At 49.3% G+C, this 19,559-nt stretch overlaps 1 protein-coding gene across 6 annotated transcripts in view; it reads right to left on the bottom strand.

The window, feature by feature from the left end:
• HSPG2 (heparan sulfate proteoglycan 2) overlaps window positions 1–19,559 on the bottom strand; it is a 296,550-nt gene that overhangs the window by 172,656 nt on the left and 104,335 nt on the right. For all 6 annotated transcript variants that reach the window (XM_073570126.1, XM_073570127.1, XM_073570128.1 and 3 more), the window contains 15 exons: window positions 19,054–19,173; window positions 18,763–18,894; window positions 18,510–18,654; window positions 18,284–18,429; window positions 18,055–18,201; window positions 6,551–6,708; window positions 6,299–6,478; window positions 5,834–6,030; window positions 5,609–5,756; window positions 5,300–5,427; window positions 5,131–5,217; window positions 4,815–4,876; window positions 4,663–4,730; window positions 4,436–4,576; window positions 4,174–4,356 (listed from right to left, as the gene is read on the bottom strand). In XM_073570126.1, the coding sequence (XP_073426227.1) occupies window positions 4,174–4,356; window positions 4,436–4,576; window positions 4,663–4,730; window positions 4,815–4,876; window positions 5,131–5,217; window positions 5,300–5,427; window positions 5,609–5,756; window positions 5,834–6,030; window positions 6,299–6,478; window positions 6,551–6,708; window positions 18,055–18,201; window positions 18,284–18,429; window positions 18,510–18,654; window positions 18,763–18,894; window positions 19,054–19,173 (2,042 nt within the window). The remainder of the gene's footprint in view (window positions 1–4,173; window positions 4,357–4,435; window positions 4,577–4,662; window positions 4,731–4,814; window positions 4,877–5,130; window positions 5,218–5,299; window positions 5,428–5,608; window positions 5,757–5,833; window positions 6,031–6,298; window positions 6,479–6,550; window positions 6,709–18,054; window positions 18,202–18,283; window positions 18,430–18,509; window positions 18,655–18,762; window positions 18,895–19,053; window positions 19,174–19,559) is intronic.

Raw genomic sequence — 19,559 nt, 5'->3', positions numbered from 1 at the left:
AACCTCTTCCAGAGTGCTCTGGACCTCAGACTTGGCCGAAGGTTCACCTTCCAACAAGACAATGACCCAAAGCACACCGCTAAAATAACAAAAGCGTGGCTTCAAAACAACTCTGTGACCATTCTAGACAGCCAGAGCCCTGACCTAAACCCAATTGAGCATCTCTGGAGAGACCTGAAAATGGCTGTTCACCAATGTTCACCATCCAACCTGACGGAACTGGAGAGGATCTGCTAGGAAGAATGGCAGAGGATTCCTAAATCCAGGTGTGAAAAACTTGTTGCATCATTTCCAAGAAGACTCATGGATGAAATAGCTCAAAAGGGTGCTTCTACTCAATACTGAGCAAAGGGTCTGAATACTTACGGCCATGTGATATTTCGGTTTTTCTTTTTTAATAAATTTTCAAAAATTTCTACATTTCTGGGTTGTTTTTTTTCAGTCAAGATGGGGTGCAGAGTGTACAGTAATGAGAAAAAAAATGAACTTTTTTGAATTTACCAAATGGCTGTAATGAAACAAAGAGTGAAAAAATTAAAGGGGTCTGAATACTTTCCGTATCCACTGTATATTCCATGCGTTGGAATCGGAGGTGTACAGTAGTGTTCACAATAATATCCGTGCCCTCAGAAACACGAGTTATCACAGAATCTCTCCCCTAGTTCTTATTTCCAGCATTGGGAACATCGCTCGCTGTTATGTAGATTTATAACTATTTTACAGAAAATAACAATAAATAACCATTGTCCGTTCTCATAAACAGCAGTGTCTGCATTTGTCTTTACTATTCTTTTTCATTCCTGTGAATCACTGACCTAATATTTAGTTGTTACAGTTTTTTAGAATGGCTTCACATCTATGTTGCATGGAGTCATCCAACTTCTGGCTGCTGTCACCTGTTATTCCAGCCCAGGATGCTCGGACTACATCCCACAATTTTTTTGCATTTGTTGGCTTTGCCTCTGAAACATCATTTTTGAGGTCCGGGGATTGGGCTGGCTGCTCCATAACCTCAATTTTGTTGGACTGGAACCAAGACTTGGCTTGTTTACTGGTGTGTTTAGGGTCATTGCCTTGTTGAAACACCCATTTCAAGGGCATATCCTCTTCAGTGTAAGGCAACATGATCTCTTCAAGTATTTTAATAAATGCAAACTGGTCCATGATCCCTGGTGAATAGGTCCGGCACCATAGTGAGACAAACATGCCCAGATCATAATGCTCGCACCACCATGATTCACTGTTTTCAGAGTGTACTGTGGCATGAATGCAGAGCTTGGGGGTCGTCTGATGAACTGTCTGCGGCCCTTGGACTCAAGAAGAACAATTTTACTTTCATCAGTCCACAAATTCTTTCTCCATTTCTCTTTAGGCCAGTTAATGTGTTATTTGGCACATTGTATCCGCTTCAGTACATGTTTTTTTTAATAGTGGGATTTTGCTGGAACTTCTTGGTAAGAGATTAGCGTCACACAGGTGTCTTCTTACTGTCACAGTCCTCACAGGTAACGTGAGACTGTCTGTGATCATCCTGGAGCCGATCATTGGCTGAGCTTTTGCCATTCTGGCTATTCTTCCATCCATTAGAATGGTAGTCTCCGTTTTCTTCCACATCTCCCTGGTTTGTCTTTCCATTATAAAGCATTGAAGATCATTATAGCTGAACAGCTGATCATTGTCTGCACTTCTCTATAAGTTTTACCCTCCCCAATAAACTATCAAAGTACACTGTTCTGAACAATGTCTCTAAGGGTCCCGTTTCACATAGCGACGCACCAGCGATCCCGACAATGATACGACCTGGTAGGGATCGCTGGTGCGTCGCTACATGGTCGTTAGTAAGCTGCCAAACAGACAGATCTCTTCAACGATGCACCAGCGATCCCGACAACGATACGATTTGGTAAGGATCGAAGGTGCGTCGTTGGTACCTTGTCACACAGCAGCTATTCTGAACGATTCCTGCCTGTGTCCCTAACTTCTTCGTCGCCAACGAGGTCGCTCGTCGGCGTCAAACACAGCGATGCATGCTGGCCAGTGGGATGCTGCAGATGAAAGAGTGGCCCAGGACATTCGAGCACAATCAGCGATATCCAGCGGGGGGGTGCGGTCGCCGCTATGTGTCACATGTAGCGAGATCGCTGTTGCGTCACAAAATCGGTGACGCATCAGCAATCTCGCTATGTGAGACGGGGCCTTAACGCCCCATATTTCTCAGGAGAAATGCATGTACATGTCCTTTCTTCACCCTTAGATAATGGCCGCCTAATTCACACCTGTCTCTTCACAGAATGACTGACATCACTAACTGATCTCCACACTGCTATTATTGTGATCACCCCCCTGTCAATTAATTATTCACAGACTCAGAAACCTGCAGATCATGAATGCGGTGTCTGGTGGTTTTCGTATCTACTGCACCACTTGGTAAATTGTGTGACGTGTGATGATATTATTTATACCAAACACAGCGATTCATCTGGTTGGCCATATTGGACGGCTGGTATTAATACCCAGCCTCGTAGTTGGAGCTGCCTCGTCCATCACTTGTCAGACGACTGTGTAATTGTCCTGATGTCTGGAGGCAGCTGAGTGTTGCCCCCTGACACATTCTCCTTCACAAAGTGAGGGCAGTGGTGGGATCTGTGTTATCTCCCAGCTGTTCTCCCTCACAAGGTCAATGGTTACTGGAGGAGCGGCAGAGATCCACAGCTCAAGGGGAGAATCTATCCACAGGACGACTATTAGGCCTCGTTCACACATGCGTATAAATCCGACAAGTGTAATCCGATAAAACATGGCATTGCACACTGACTGCTGCTATAATGAGGCCGAGCTCATCTGCGGATTTTCTTTCAGCTGTATTCGACGTGCTGCGATTTCACTCCGAAATTGGATGGGCGTGAGAAAACAATCTGATGTCAGACGGCCAAAAAGTAAAGCGTCCGATTGTTAAGGATACATTACAATCGTGTAACATAGGAAACTGTAAATGTCCCTGTAAGATTAATAGCTGACACACAGGTCATCCCGGTATGCGATGCGGCTGTTGAACAATCACAAGACATGCCGCCGAGGGGACTCGAACATATTACTCGAGCACGCCGAATACACTCAGCACCCGAACATGCTCCGATAACACCTTATAACATCTCATCAAAGCACGCTCGCTCATCACTACAGCGGAGTAAAAAATATGGATGGCACATGGACGGCACACGGATGATAAGTGAGAAAAATATCATCCCACTTTTCTAGATGAGAATGGGACATTTTTTTATACGCTAGTGTGAGCAAACCCTTAGTCATATACTCCACAAATCTGGCCTTTATGGAAGAGTGGCAAGAAGAAAGAAAGTCATGTAGGGGGCACAGTGAGGATGCAGAAGAAGGGGCTCTGGTCAGATGAAAGGAAATCTTTTTGGACTAAATTCAAAATGTTGGCAGTGGTGGAAAACTATCACTGCAAATCACCCTGAAAACACCATCACCATCGTCACGCATGGTGGTGGCAGCAGCCTGCTGTGGTGAGGCTTTTCTTCAGCAGGGACAGGGAAGCTGGTCAAATGTGATGAGAAGAAGGATGGTGCTACATACAGGGCAATCGTGGATGACAACCTGTCAGACTGCAGAAGACATGAGACTGGGGCATAGGTTCACCTTCCAGCAGGACAATGACCCTCAACATCCTGCAGAGCTACAATGGTAGGTTTAGATCAGAACATATTCCTGTGTGTGAACAGAGCAGTCACAGACAGACCCCAAAAGACTGCAGCTGAGAGCAGTGGGAGAGACAGACCCCAAAAGACTGCAGCAGAGAAAAGCGGTCCTAGAAAGTACTAACTTTGGGGAATGAACACTAATGCACCTCACAATGTTCAGATTTAAATATATTTTACAATAATTAGTATACCCCTGTATCTTTTCTTTACATGTCAGTAATACGTGTTACTTCGTGTTTGTATCACAGAAAATCCCAATAAAATACAAAAAAAGTCTGTGGGTGTAACATGAGAAATATGGAAAAGTTCACAGGGTATGAATACTTTTTCAAGGCCCTGTATAGGGTAAATTGTAGCTGAGGATTGAGTCTGCACCACATAGTCCAATAGATAAGGCCATGCTTCTATGGGGACCCCCGAGTCACTATCCATATACCTCATACTCACGTACCTTGTCCCCCTTGAAACGCTCGGGCAGCACCCAGAAATACACATCTTGTGGGAGGCTGCTGAAGGCGCTGAAGGTCAGCTCTGAAGGTCCGGTCACGCTGATGCCCTCGCTGAATGTTCGAGAGCTGGCCGCACTGGAGATGGAGAATGGCGCCCTCTCGTGGCTGTCGTAGGTGGAGCGGACCTGTAAAGACGTCAGGACATTAGTGAACGCCAGGTCACAGCCCCCCACCACCGCACACACATACAAAGGGGGCACACACCTGGTCTCGGTTCCAGTACGAGCTGGAACAGTCCCGGGTAACCCCCATACAAAAGCATTTCAGGCAGCCGTCCGGGTTCTTGTCACTGAGGTAGAAGGTTCCACTTTTACATTCATTGCACAGCTTCCCTGAGACATGAGGCTGGAGAAGAGAAGGGCGTCTGGTGAGGAGGCACTGCTAGTGTCTGTCCGGAAGGAAAGCGCGAGCACATGGCTTCCTCAGCTTACCTTACACACGCAGGTATTAGGAGAGGACACAGCGCTACCTCGCTCGTCACATATCCCCGTATCACCAGCTGCAACATATGCAATACATGAGACCCCCAGTGCATTCATCACACCCCGGAAAAACCCTCACCAGTCACACTACATGTACTTACCTGTAGACTTCACGCACCGTCCGCCAGGCCTCATTGGGTCTCCTTCGTACTTGGTGGCACATCTAGAAGGAGAAGAACCTGCAATCAGTGGTGAGTGTGGCTCTAGGGCCACCTGTCATCCCCTCATGTTACGGGTCACTAGGTGTCAGAGTCACGGACCACACAACCATTCATAGGAATGATGACCGAACAGATGAGCGGCCGCTAGTCCCCTGGTGAGAGACGTCAGGGCCCATCAGGTCACAGACTGGAGATGATCTGCAGAATCCCAGGTATAGTGCCCACTGTACATGACGACTCCAGGACTGGACATTACCTCTCGCACCGCCGCCCGGTGTACCCCTCTAGGCAGTTATCACAGGTGGGCTGTCCATCAGTGTCCAGGAAGCAGGTGTCTGAATACCTGAAGAGATGTTACCCAGACATTACCTAAAGCTCCAGCCAAAGGGCCACACAAAAACTGCACCATGCAATGAGCCAATCACCTGCGTCGGGGGTCCATGAACGGGCAAGGACATGGCAGACAAGCATCTGCTGTACCTCTGGTGGGGTCTCCAAAAAAGCCTGACTTACACTTATTGCACTGCGGACCCTCAGCGTTGTGCTGGCAATTCTTAGAACAAGAAGGAAAAAAAAAATCAGAACAAGGAATCTGCCACTGAATGCCAGTGCGCACCACTACACTGAGGGAACCCACCTTGGTAAAACACCAGCTACAGAACAGCAGGGGCCACCTGTGGCCAAGACCCCATTCACCCCCTGTCCCCGCAAGTAAAGGCAGAGTGAGCACTCACTATACAGTAGCCGCTCTCTGAGTCACAGGAACTGGCATGGCCGTTACAGTTACATCCAGAGCAGGTGCCCAAGAAGGGTCCTCCAGGAATACGCTCAAACTGCGGCGAGCAAACCTCACATGACAGGCCAGAATAGCCCGTGGGGCACCTAGAAAATATGACCAACAATCAGCCGCCAGGTGACATTCATCAGTGAATGATGCGCGACCATTCCTCTGCACTGACCGGCACTCCTCCACGCCCAGCGCCACCCCCAGCTGCGTGTACTCCACAGAGGTGGTGTCCAGGACTATGTCCGCCAGCCCCACACTGGCCATTTTGTTGTCATAGACCGTCTGGATCATTATGGCTTCCACATTCTGTAGTGTCATTAGAAGATCCTTGCGGGTGACTGCTGCCCCAGACTCATGCTGCCAGTGTTCCTGCAAACAGAGAAGACAAGCGATGGCTGACAGGTAGTGTTATCGACAGGTTGGTGCAGGCAGCCATGCGGTGCACATGGAGGGTCGGATCAGAGGTAATACAAAATACACCAGGGTCACTGACACAGACCCTCACCCGCTACCGGCAGAGACCAACTCCAGCACAAGAACGGACACAGAGGAGATATGCGACAATGGTCGATGCTTCTCAAGATAGAAGTCTGCACCTCTGAAGAGCAGGAGGGCCTGAGCCAGGCTGGACGCTCACCTCTGTGAACTGCACCGACCGCTGGTTCACAATGCTCGGCTGTGTTGATGGTAGAACTCGATAGATAAGTTTCTGCCCGTTTCCGAGGAGAACTACATCCGGCTTCCTCACAGGCTCTGACTGACCTCGTGTCAGGCCATAACGTACTTTATAACTGAGAGACCCGCCATACGAGTCCACCTGAAATGAGAGGTAAGGCGATAAGACACCCTCCCCAGCTCACGGACAGTGGGCATGATGCGAAGACCTTACCTTGTTCCCCAAGAACTGTGACGGCAGCGTCCAGAAGGAGTCGTGACTCAGGAATCTGCGGGAAAGGTCCACCAGCTGGAACTCCTCCACAGCGGTGTCAATCTGGAGCTGATTGGAGGATAACGGAGGAAACCCCTGGTGAGAGGAGACGTTCACCCCTACAGAAGATGAAAAAACATTGAGCGACATCAAATCCAACATCAGGCACACGGATACGAGCAACAACAAAACCAATGTCAGGCACACGACTAGGAGCGGCATAAAATCCAACATCAGGCACACGACTACGAGTGGCATCAAATCCAGCATCAGGCACACGACTACGAGCGGTGTCAGGCTCACGACTACGAGCAGCATCAAATCCAATGTCAGGCACACGACTAGGAGCGGCATAAAATCCAACATCAGGCACACGACTACGAGTGGCATCAAATCCAGCATCAGGCACACGACTACGAGCGGTGTCAGGCTCACGACTACGAGCAGCATCAAATCCAATGTCAGGCACATGACTAGGAGCGGCATAAAATCCAACATCAGGCTCATGACTACGAGCGGCATCAAATCCAACGTCAGGCACATGACTACGAGCGGCATCAATCCAACATCAAGCACACGACTACGAGCGGCGTCAGGCTCACGACTACGAGCAGCATCAAATCTAATGTCAGGCACACGACTAGGAGCGGCATAAAATCCAACATCAGGCACACGACTACGAGCGGCATCAAATCCAAAATCAGGCAAACGACTACGAGCAGGGTCAAATCCAAAATCAGGCACACGACTACAAAAATAAAACATCAGGCACACAACTACGAGTGGCATCAAATCCAATGTCAGGCACACAAGTACGAGTGGCATAATCCAATGTCAGGCACACGAGTACGAGCGACATCAAATCGAATGTCAGGCACATGACTATGAGCAGCATCAAATCCAATGTCAGGCACATAACTATGAGTGGCATCAAATCCAACGTCAGGCAAACCACTATGAGTGGCATCAAATCCAATGTCAGGTACACGACAAGGAGCGGCATCAAATCCAACGTCAGACACACGACTACGAGCGGCATCAAATCCAACGTCAGGCACACGACTACGAGCGGCATCAAATCCAACATCAGGCACACAAATACGAGCGGCATCAAATCCAACGTCAGGCACATGACTACGAGCAGGGTCAAATGCAACATCAGGCACATGACTACGAGAGGCATCAAATCCAATGTCACGCACACGACTACGAGCGACATCAAATCCAATGCCAGGCACGCGATTACGAGCGACATCAAATCGAATGTCAAGCACACAACTACGAGTGGCATCAAATCCAATGTCAGGCACACGACCACAAGCGACATCAAATCCAATGTCAGGCACACGACCACAAGCGACATCAAATCCAATGTCAGGCACACGACCACAAGCGACATCAAATCCAATGTCAGGCACACGACCACAAGCGACATCAAATCCAATGTCAGGCACACGACTACGAGCGGCATCAAATCCAACAGTAGGCACACGACTACGAGCGGCATCAAATCCAATGTCAGGCAAACGACTACGAGCGACAGCAAATCCAATGTCAGGCACACGACTACGAGCAGGGTCAAATCCAACATCAGGCACAGCACTACAAGCGACATCAAATCCATTGTCAGGCACACGACTACGAGCGGCATCAAATCCAACATTAGGCACACGACTACGAGCAGCATCAAATCCAACATCAGGCACACGACTACGAGCGGCATCAAATCCAATGTCCGGCACACGACTACGAGCGGCATCAAATTCAACATCAGGCACACAACTACGAGCAGGGTCAAATCCAACATTAGGCACACAACTACGAGCAACATCAAATCCAATGTTAGGCACACGACTACGAGCGGCATCAAATCCAATGTCAAGCACACGACTATGAGCGGCATCAAATCCAATGTCATGCACACGACTACAAGCTGATTCAAATCCAATGTCAGGCACACGACCACGAGCGGCGTCAGGCTGACGACTACGAGCAGCATCAAATCCAATGTCAGGCACACGACTAGGAGAGGCATAAAATCCAACATCAGGCACATGTCTACGAGCGGCATCAAATCCAACATCAGGAACACAACTATGAGCGGCGTCAGGCTCACGACTACGAGCAGCATCAAATCTAATGTCAGGCACATGACTAGGAGCAGCATAAAATCCAACATCAGGCACACGACTACGAGCGGCAGCAAATCCAACATCAGGCACACGACTACAAGCGGCATCAAATCCAAAATCAGGCAAACGACTACGAGCAGGGTCAAGTCCAAAATCAGGCACACGACTACAAAAATAAAACGTCAGGCACACAACTACGAGTGGCATCAAATCCAATGTTAGGCACACGACTATGAGTGGCATCAAATCCAATGTCAGGCACACGAGTACGAGCGACATCAAATCGAATGTCAGGCACATGACTATGAGCAGCATCAAATCCAATGTCAGGCACATAACTATGAGTGGCATCAAATCCAACGTCAGGCAAACCACTATGAGTGGCATCAAATCCAATGTCAGGTACACGACAAGGAGCAGCATCAAATCCAACGTCAGACACACGACTACGAGCGGCATCAAATCCAACGTCAGGCACACGACTACGAGCGGCATCAAATCCAACATCAGGCACACAAATACGAGCGGCATCAAATCCAACGTCAGGCACACGACTACGAGCAGGGTCAAATGCAACATCAGGCACACGACTACGAGAGGCATCAAATCTAATGTCAGGCACATGACTAGGAGCAGCATAAAATCCAACATCAGGCACACGACTACGAGCGGCAGCAAATCCAACATCAGGCACACGACTACAAGCGGCATCAAATCCAAAATCAGGCAAACGACTACGAGCAGGGTCAAGTCCAAAATCAGGCACACGACTACAAAAATAAAACGTCAGGCACACAACTACGAGTGGCATCAAATCCAATGTTAGGCACACGACTATGAGTGGCATCAAATCCAATGTCAGGCACACGAGTACGAGCGACATCAAATCGAATGTCAGGCACATGACTATGAGCAGCATCAAATCCAATGTCAGGCACATAACTATGAGTGGCATCAAATCCAACGTCAGGCAAACCACTATGAGTGGCATCAAATCCAATGTCAGGTACACGACAAGGAGCAGCATCAAATCCAACGTCAGACACACGACTACGAGCGGCATCAAATCCAACGTCAGGCACACGACTACGAGCGGCATCAAATCCAACATCAGGCACACAAATACGAGCGGCATCAAATCCAACGTCAGGCACACGACTACGAGCAGGGTCAAATGCAACATCAGGCACACGACTACGAGAGGCATCAAATCCAATGTCACGCACACGACTACGAGCGACATCAAATCCAATGCCAGGCACGTGATTATGAGCGACATCAAATCGAATGTCAAGCACACAACTACGAGTGGCATCAAATCCAATGTCAGGCACACGACCACAAGCGACATCAAATCCAATGTCAGGCACACGACCACAAGCGACATCAAATCCAATGTCAGGCACACGACTACGAGCGGCATCAAATCCAATGTCAGGCAAATGACTACGAGCGACAGCAAATCCAATGTCAGGCACACGACTACGAGCAGGGTCAAATCCAACATCAGGCACAGCACTACAAGCGACATCAAATCCATTGTCAGGCACACGACTACGAGCGGCATCAAATCCAACATTAGGCACACGACTACGAGCAGCATCAAATCCAACATCAGGCACACGACTACGAGCGGCATCAAATCCAATGTCCGAGCGGCATCAAATCCAACATCAGGCACACGACTACGAGCGGCATCAAATCCATTGTCAGGCACACGACTACGAGCGGCATCAAATCCAATGTCAGACACACGACTATGAGCGGCATCAAATCCAACATCAGGCACACGACTACGAGCGGCATCAAATCCAATGTCAGGCACATGACTACGAGCGGCATCAAATTCAATGTCAGGCACACAACTAAGAGCGGCATCAAATCCAACATCAGGCACACGACTACGAGCGGCATCAAATCCATCGTCAGGCACACGACTACGAGCGGCATCAAATCCAACATCAGGCACACGGCTACGAGCAGCATCCAATCCAATGTCAGGCACACGACTACGAGCGGCATCAAATCCAACGTCAGGCACACGACTACGAGCGGCATCAAATCCAACATCAGGCACACAACTACGAGCAGGGTCAAATCCAACATTAGGCACACAACTACGAGCAACATCAAATCCAATGTTAGGCACACGACTACGAGCGGCATCAAATCCAATGTCAAGCACACGATTATGAGCGGCATCAAATCCAATGTCATGCACACGACTACAAGCTGATTCAAATCCAATGTCAGGCACACGACCACGAGCGGCGTCAGGCTGACGACTACGAGCAGCATCAAATCCAATGTCAGGCACACGGCTAGGAGAGGCATAAAATCCAACATCAGGCACATGTCTACGAGCGGCATCAAATCCAACATCAGGAACACAACTATGAGCGGCGTCAGGCTCACGACTACGAGCAGCATCAAATCTAATGTCAGGCACATGACTAGGAGCAGCATAAAATCCAACATCAGGCAAACGACTACGAGCGGCATCAAATCCAACATCAGGCACACGACTACGAGCGGCATCAAATCCAAAATCAGGCAAACGACTACGAGCAGGGTCAAATCCAAAATCAGGCACACGACTACAAAAATAAAACGTCAGGCACACAACTACGAGTGGCATCAAATCCAATGTCAGGCATGCAAGTACGAGTGACATAATCCAATGTTAGGCACACGACTACGAGTGGCATCAAATCCAATGTCAGGCACACGAGTACGAGCGACATCACATCGAATGTCAGGTACATGACTATGAGCAGCATCAAATCCAATGTCAGGCACATAACTATGAGTGGCATCAAATCCAACGTCAGGCAAACCACTATGAGTGGCATCAAATCCAATGTCAGGTACACGACAAGGAGCAGCATCAAATCCAACGTCAGACACACGACTACGAGCGGCATCAAATCCAACGTCAGGCACACGACTACGAGCGGCATCAAATCCAACATCAGGCACACAAATACGAGCGGCATCAAATCCAACGTCAGGCACACGACTACGAGCAGGGTCAAATGCAACATCAGGCACACGACTACGAGAGGCATCAAATCTAATGTCAGGCACATGACTAGGAGCAGCATAAAATCCAACATCAGGCACACGACTACGAGCGGCAGCAAATCCAACATCAGGCACACGACTACAAGCGGCATCAAATCCAAAATCAGGCAAACGACTACGAGCAGGGTCAAGTCCAAAATCAGGCACACGACTACAAAAATAAAACGTCAGGCACACAACTACGAGTGGCATCAAATCCAATGTTAGGCACACGACTATGAGTGGCATCAAATCCAATGTCAGGCACACGAGTACGAGCGACATCAAATCGAATGTCAGGCACATGACTATGAGCAGCATCAAATCCAATGTCAGGCACATAACTATGAGTGGCATCAAATCCAACGTCAGGCAAACCACTATGAGTGGCATCAAATCCAATGTCAGGTACACGACAAGGAGCAGCATCAAATCCAACGTCAGACACACGACTACGAGCGGCATCAAATCCAACGTCAGGCACACGACTACGAGCGGCATCAAATCCAACATCAGGCACACAAATACGAGCGGCATCAAATCCAACGTCAGGCACACGACTACGAGCAGGGTCAAATGCAACATCAGGCACACGACTACGAGAGGCATCAAATCCAATGTCACGCACACGACTACGAGCGACATCAAATCCAATGCCAGGCACGTGATTATGAGCGACATCAAATCGAATGTCAAGCACACAACTACGAGTGGCATCAAATCCAATGTCAGGCACACGACCACAAGCGACATCAAATCCAATGTCAGGCACACGACCACAAGCGACATCAAATCCAATGTCAGGCACACGACTACGAGCGGCATCAAATCCAATGTCAGGCAAATGACTACGAGCGACAGCAAATCCAATGTCAGGCACACGACTACGAGCAGGGTCAAATCCAACATCAGGCACAGCACTACAAGCGACATCAAATCCATTGTCAGGCACACGACTACGAGCGGCATCAAATCCAACATTAGGCACACGACTACGAGCAGCATCAAATCCAACATCAGGCACACGACTACGAGCGGCATCAAATCCAATGTCCGAGCGGCATCAAATCCAACATCAGGCACACGACTACGAGCGGCATCAAATCCATTGTCAGGCACACGACTACGAGCGGCATCAAATCCAATGTCAGACACACGACTATGAGCGGCATCAAATCCAACATCAGGCACACGACTACGAGCGGCATCAAATCCAATGTCAGGCACATGACTACGAGCGGCATCAAATTCAATGTCAGGCACACAACTAAGAGCGGCATCAAATCCAACATCAGGCACACGACTACGAGCGGCATCAAATCCATCGTCAGGCACACGACTACGAGCGGCATCAAATCCAACATCAGGCACACGGCTACGAGCAGCATCCAATCCAATGTCAGGCACACGACTACGAGCGGCATCAAATCCAACGTCAGGCACACGACTACGAGCGGCATCAAATCCAACATCAGGCACACAACTACGAGCAGGGTCAAATCCAACATTAGGCACACAACTACGAGCAACATCAAATCCAATGTTAGGCACACGACTACGAGCGGCATCAAATCCAATGTCAAGCACACGATTATGAGCGGCATCAAATCCAATGTCATGCACACGACTACAAGCTGATTCAAATCCAATGTCAGGCACACGACCACGAGCGGCGTCAGGCTGACGACTACGAGCAGCATCAAATCCAATGTCAGGCACACGGCTAGGAGAGGCATAAAATCCAACATCAGGCACATGTCTACGAGCGGCATCAAATCCAACATCAGGAACACAACTATGAGCGGCGTCAGGCTCACGACTACGAGCAGCATCAAATCTAATGTCAGGCACATGACTAGGAGCAGCATAAAATCCAACATCAGGCAAACGACTACGAGCGGCATCAAATCCAACATCAGGCACACGACTACGAGCGGCATCAAATCCAAAATCAGGCAAACGACTACGAGCAGGGTCAAATCCAAAATCAGGCACACGACTACAAAAATAAAACGTCAGGCACACAACTACGAGTGGCATCAAATCCAATGTCAGGCATGCAAGTATGAGTGACATAATCCAATGTTAGGCACACGACTACGAGTGGCATCAAATCCAATGTCAGGCACACGAGTACGAGCGACATCACATCGAATGTCAGGTACATGACTATGAGCAGCATCAAATCCAATGTCAGGCACATAACTATGAGTGGCATCAAATCCAACGTCAGGCAAACCACTGAGTGGCATCAAATCCAACATCAGGCACTCGACTACGAGCAGCATCAAATCCAAAGTAAGGCACACGACTACGAGCGGCATCAAATCCAACATCAGGCACACGACTACGAGCGGCATCAAATCCAACATCAGGCACACAACTACTAGCAGGGTCAAATCCAACATTAGGCACACAACTCCGAGCGACATCAAATCCAATGTTAGGCACACGACTACGAGCGGTGTCAGGCTCACGACTACGAAGAGCATCAAATCCAATGTCAGGCACACGACTAGGAGCGGCATAAAATCCAACATCAAGCACATGACTACGAGCGGCATTAAATCCAACGTCAGGCACACGACTACGAGCGGCATCAAATCCAACATCAAGCACACGACTACGAGCGGCGTCAGGCTCACGACTACGAGCAGCATCAAATCTAATGTCAGGCACACGACTAGGAGCGGCATAAAATCCAACATCAGGCACACGACTACGAGCGGCATCAAATCCAAAATCAGGCAAACGACTACGAGCAGGGTCAAATCCAAAATCAGGCACACGACTACAAAAATAAAACATCAGGCACACAACAACGAGTGGCATCAAATCCAATGTCAGGCACACAAGTACGAGTGGCATAATCCAATGTTAGGCACACGACTATGAGTGGCATCAAATCCAATGTCAGGCACACAAGTACGAGTGGCATAATCCAATGTTAGGCACACGACTATGAGCAGCATCAAATCCAATGTCAGGCACATAACTATGAGTGGCATCAAATCCAACGTCAGGCACACGACTACGTGCAGCATCAAATCCAATGTCAGGCACACGACTACGAGCGGCATCAAATCCAACGTCAGGCACACGACTACGAGCGGCATCAAATCCAACATCAGGCACACAAATACGAGCGGCATCAAATCCAACGTCAGGCACACGACTACGAGCAGGGTCAAATGCAACATCAGGCACACGACTACGAGAGGCATCAAATCCAATGTCACGCACACGACTACGAGCGACATCAAATCCAATTCCAGGCACGCGATTACGAGTAACATCAAATCGAATGTCAAGCACACAACTATGAGTGGCATCAAATCCAATGTCAGGCACACGACCACAATCGACATCAAATCCAATGTCAGGCACACGACCACAAGCGACATCAAATCCAATGTCAGGCACACGACTACGAGCGGCATCAAATCCAACAGTAGGCACACGACTACGAGGGGCATCAAATCAATTGTCAGGCAAACGACTACGAGCGACAGCAAATCCAATGTCAGGCACACGACTACGAGCAGGGTCAAATCCAACATCAGGCACAGGACTACAAGCGACATCAAATCCATTGTCAGGCACACGACTACGAGCGGCATCAAATCCAACATTAGGCACACGACTACGAGCAGCATCAAATCCAACATCAGGCACACGACTACGAGCGGCATCAAATCCAATGTCCGGCACACGACTACGAGCGGCATCAAATCCAACATCAGGCACACGACTACGAGTGGCATCAAATCCATTGTCAGGCACACGACTACGAGCGGCATCAAATCCAATGTCAGGCACACGACTACGAGCGGCATCAAATCCAACATCAGGCACACGACTATGAGCGGCATCAAATCCAATGTCAGGCACACGACTAAGAGCGGCATCAAATCCAACATCAGGCACACGACTACGAGCGGCATCAAATCCATTGTCAGGCACACGACTACGAGCGGCATCAAATCCAACATGAGGCACACGGCTACGAGCAGCATCCAATCCAATGTCAGGCACACGACTACGAGCGGCATCAAATCCAACGTCAGGCACACGACTACGAGCGGCATCAAATCCAACATCAGGCACACAACTACGAGCAGGGTCAAATCCAACATTAGGCACACAACTACGAGCAACATCAAATCCAATGTTAGGCACACGACTACGAGCGGCATCAAATCCAATGTCAAGCACACGACTATGAGCGGCATCAAATCCAATGTCATGCACACGACTATGAGCGGCATCAAATCCAATGTCATGCACACGACTACAAGCTGATTCAAATCCAATGTCAGGCACACGACCACGAGCGGCGTCAGGCTGACGACTACGAGCAGCATCAAATCCAATGTCAGGCACACGACTAGGAGCGGCATAAAATCCAACATCAGGCACATGTCTACGAGCGGCATCAAATCCAACATCAGGCACACAACTATGAGCGGCGTCAGGCTCACGACTACGAGCAGCATCAAATCTAATGTCAGGCACATGACTAGGAGCGGCATAAAATCCAACATCAGGCACACGACTACGAGCGGCATCAAATCCAACATCAGGCACACGACTACGAGCGGCATCAAATCCAAAATCAGGCAAACGACTACGAGCAGGGTCAAATCCAAAATCAGGCACACGACTACAAAAATAAAACGTCAGGCACACAACTACGAGTGGCATCAAATCCAATGTCAGGCACGCAAGTACGAGTGGCATAATCCAATGTTAGGCACACGACTACGAGTGGCATCAAATCCAATGTCAGGCACGCAAGTACGAGTGGCATTAAATCCAACGTCAGGCAAACCACTATGAGTGGCATCAAATCCAATGTCAGGCACACGACTAGGAGCGGCATCAAATCCAATGTCAGGCACATGACTACGAGCGGCATCAAATCCAACATCAGGCACACAACTACGAGCGGCATCAAATCCAATGGCAGGCACACGACTACGAGCGACATCAAATCCAACGTCAGGCACACGACTACGAGCAGGGTCAAATGCAACATCAGGCACACGACTACGAGCAGGGTCAAATGCAACATCAGGCACACGACTACGAGCGACATCAAATCCAATGCCAGGCACGCGATTACGAGCGACATCAAATCGAATGTCAAGCACACAACTACGAGTGGCATCAAATCCAATGTCAGGCACACGACTACAAGCGACATCAAATCCAATGTCAGGCACACGACTACGAGCGGCATCAAACCCAACAGTAGGCACACGACTATGAGCGGCATCAAATCCATTGTCAGGCAAACGACTACGAGCGACATCAAATCCAATGTCAGGCACACAACTACGAGCAGGGTCAAATCCAACATCAGGCACACGACTACGAGCGGCATCAAATCCATTGTCAGGCACACGACTACGAGCGGCATCAAATCCAACATTAGGCACACGACTACGCGCGGCATCAAATCCATTGTCAGGCACACAACTACGAGCGGCATCAAATCCAACATTAGGCACACGACTACGAGCGGCATCAAATCCAACATCAGGCACACGACAACGAGCGGCATCAAATCCAACATCAGGCACACGACTATGAGCGGCATCAAATCCAACATCAGGCACACGACTACGAGCAGCATCAAATCCAATGTCAGGCACACGACTACGAGCGGCATCAAATCCAACGTCAGGCACACGACTACGAGCGGCATCAAATCCAACATCAGGCACACAACTACTAGCAGGGTCAAATCCAACATTAGGCACACAACTCCGAGTGACATCAAATCCAATGTCAGGCACACGACTACGAGTGTCATCAAATCCAATGTCAGGCACACGACTACCAGCGGCATCAAACCCAACATCAATCACATGACTACGAGCGGCGTCAAATCCAAAATCAGCCAAACGACTACGAGCAGGGTCAAATCCAACATCAGGCACACGACTACAAAAATAAAACGTCAGGCACACAACTACGAGCGGCATCAAATCCAATGTCAGGCACACAAGTACGAGTGGCATCAAATCCAATGTTAGGCACACGACTACGAGTGGCATCACATCCAACGTCAGGCACACGAGTGCGAGCGGCATCAAATCCAATGTCAGGCACATAACTATGAATGGCATCAAATCCAACGTCAGGCAAACCACTATGAGTGGCATCAAATCCAATGTCAGGCACATGACTATGAGCGGCGCCAAATCTCAGTGGGCTGACATTACCGTAGCTGAAAAGCAGGGGTCAGAAAACATGGGTAGTCACCTTTAAAGTCATCTTGAACATCAAATCGGAGTCTGATCTGGTTTCTGTAACGACCTGTTTGATGACAAACCCTGGCAACACCAAAGCAAAAGCAAGGAATGCACCGAGATGTGCCATCCACATGGAACAAGCCTTCAGAGCAGAGACCTGGGGATAAAAGATATGGAATGAAGGAGTTGTCCTGCTGGAGAGCACCGGCCCTCTGACTTTGCGGAGACTCCGACATCACCTGTCTTCAAGGAGAGGACGCCGTCAGGAATCCCAAACACCATGCCTTTGGCGTTGATGGCTTCGCATGTGTAAGCGCCCTGGTCCGCTTCCTTCACATCTCGTATGATGAGTGTGCCGTGTCCATTCTCGCTGCTCATGGACACTCTATGGTAACAAAATGATCGCAGATTATCACCCTAGCCTCAATTCATCAGTAATGCCCATGTTAAACGGGAGAGTAGTACCTGCTGCTAGTGGGGATGTGGCCCCAGTTTAATCTCCAGGTAATGATTGGGGTCGGGATGCCAATTGCCACACAAGTAAAGCGTACGGTATCTCCCCTGGAAGCCATGACGCTCTCCTCAGGGGGTGTAATCACCTGCGGAGGACCTGAGAAGAAGCAGATTACTGGTAACTATGCCTGGACTAGAGAGCCACAGACCAGACGAACGAGCCCTGTGTCCACAGACAGCACACGAGGGCCGAGGGCACACTTACTGCAGCCGATCTCATCAGAGCGGTCGGGGCAGTCGGCTTCCTCGTCACACTGGTAACTGGCTGGGATACAGGTCCGGGATTGGACGCACACGAACTGATCGGGGCCGCACATGTCACTTGGGCCTTTGGTGGCTGCACAAGACGTATAGGACAGTTCAGGATGTGTATAGATGAGTACGGGGCGATTGCAGGTCTGACCAAACATGGAAGCTGAATGCAATGTGCTCCGATAGCGGCCGGCCAAGACGGGACCACTGGCAGGACAGCGCCCTACAATGCTGATCTACTCACGGCAGTGTATTTCATCCGAGCCATCTCCACAGTCATCATCACCATCACAGCGCCAAAGCTTCAAAGCGCAGCGGCCATTTCTACACTTAAATTCATTGGGCTCACAGGGAGAGGGGGTTCCTGCATAGAAGAAAGAGTGGAAAGCCACTATCATAAGAACCCCAAAATCAGAACACTGTGTATAGTGTCCTCTCTCATAATGCACCCCAGATCAGGAGCGGTCCTGTACAGTCACACGTGTAGTGTCCTCCCTCATACAGCATCCCCAGATCAGGAGCGGTCCTGTACAGTCACAAGTCTAGTGTTTTCCCTCATACTGCACCCCCATATCAGGAGCGGTCCTGTACAGTCACACATGTAGTGTTCTCCCTCATACTGCACCACCCAGATCAGGAGTGGTCCTGTATAGTCACATGTGTAGTGTCCTCCCTCATAATTCTTCCTCCAGATCAGGAGCTGTCCTGTACAGTCACACATGTAGTGTTCTCACTCATACTGCACCCCAA

The sequence above is a fragment of the Dendrobates tinctorius genome, unplaced genomic scaffold, assembly GCF_039654945.1.
Source record: "Dendrobates tinctorius isolate UK_male_01 unplaced genomic scaffold, ASM3965494v1 ptg000028l, whole genome shotgun sequence".
NCBI classification, from domain to species: domain Eukaryota; kingdom Metazoa; phylum Chordata; class Amphibia; order Anura; family Dendrobatidae; genus Dendrobates; species Dendrobates tinctorius.
The sequence above is the reverse complement of the archived record's forward strand: the minus strand, read 5'-3'. Positions and strand labels throughout refer to the sequence as shown.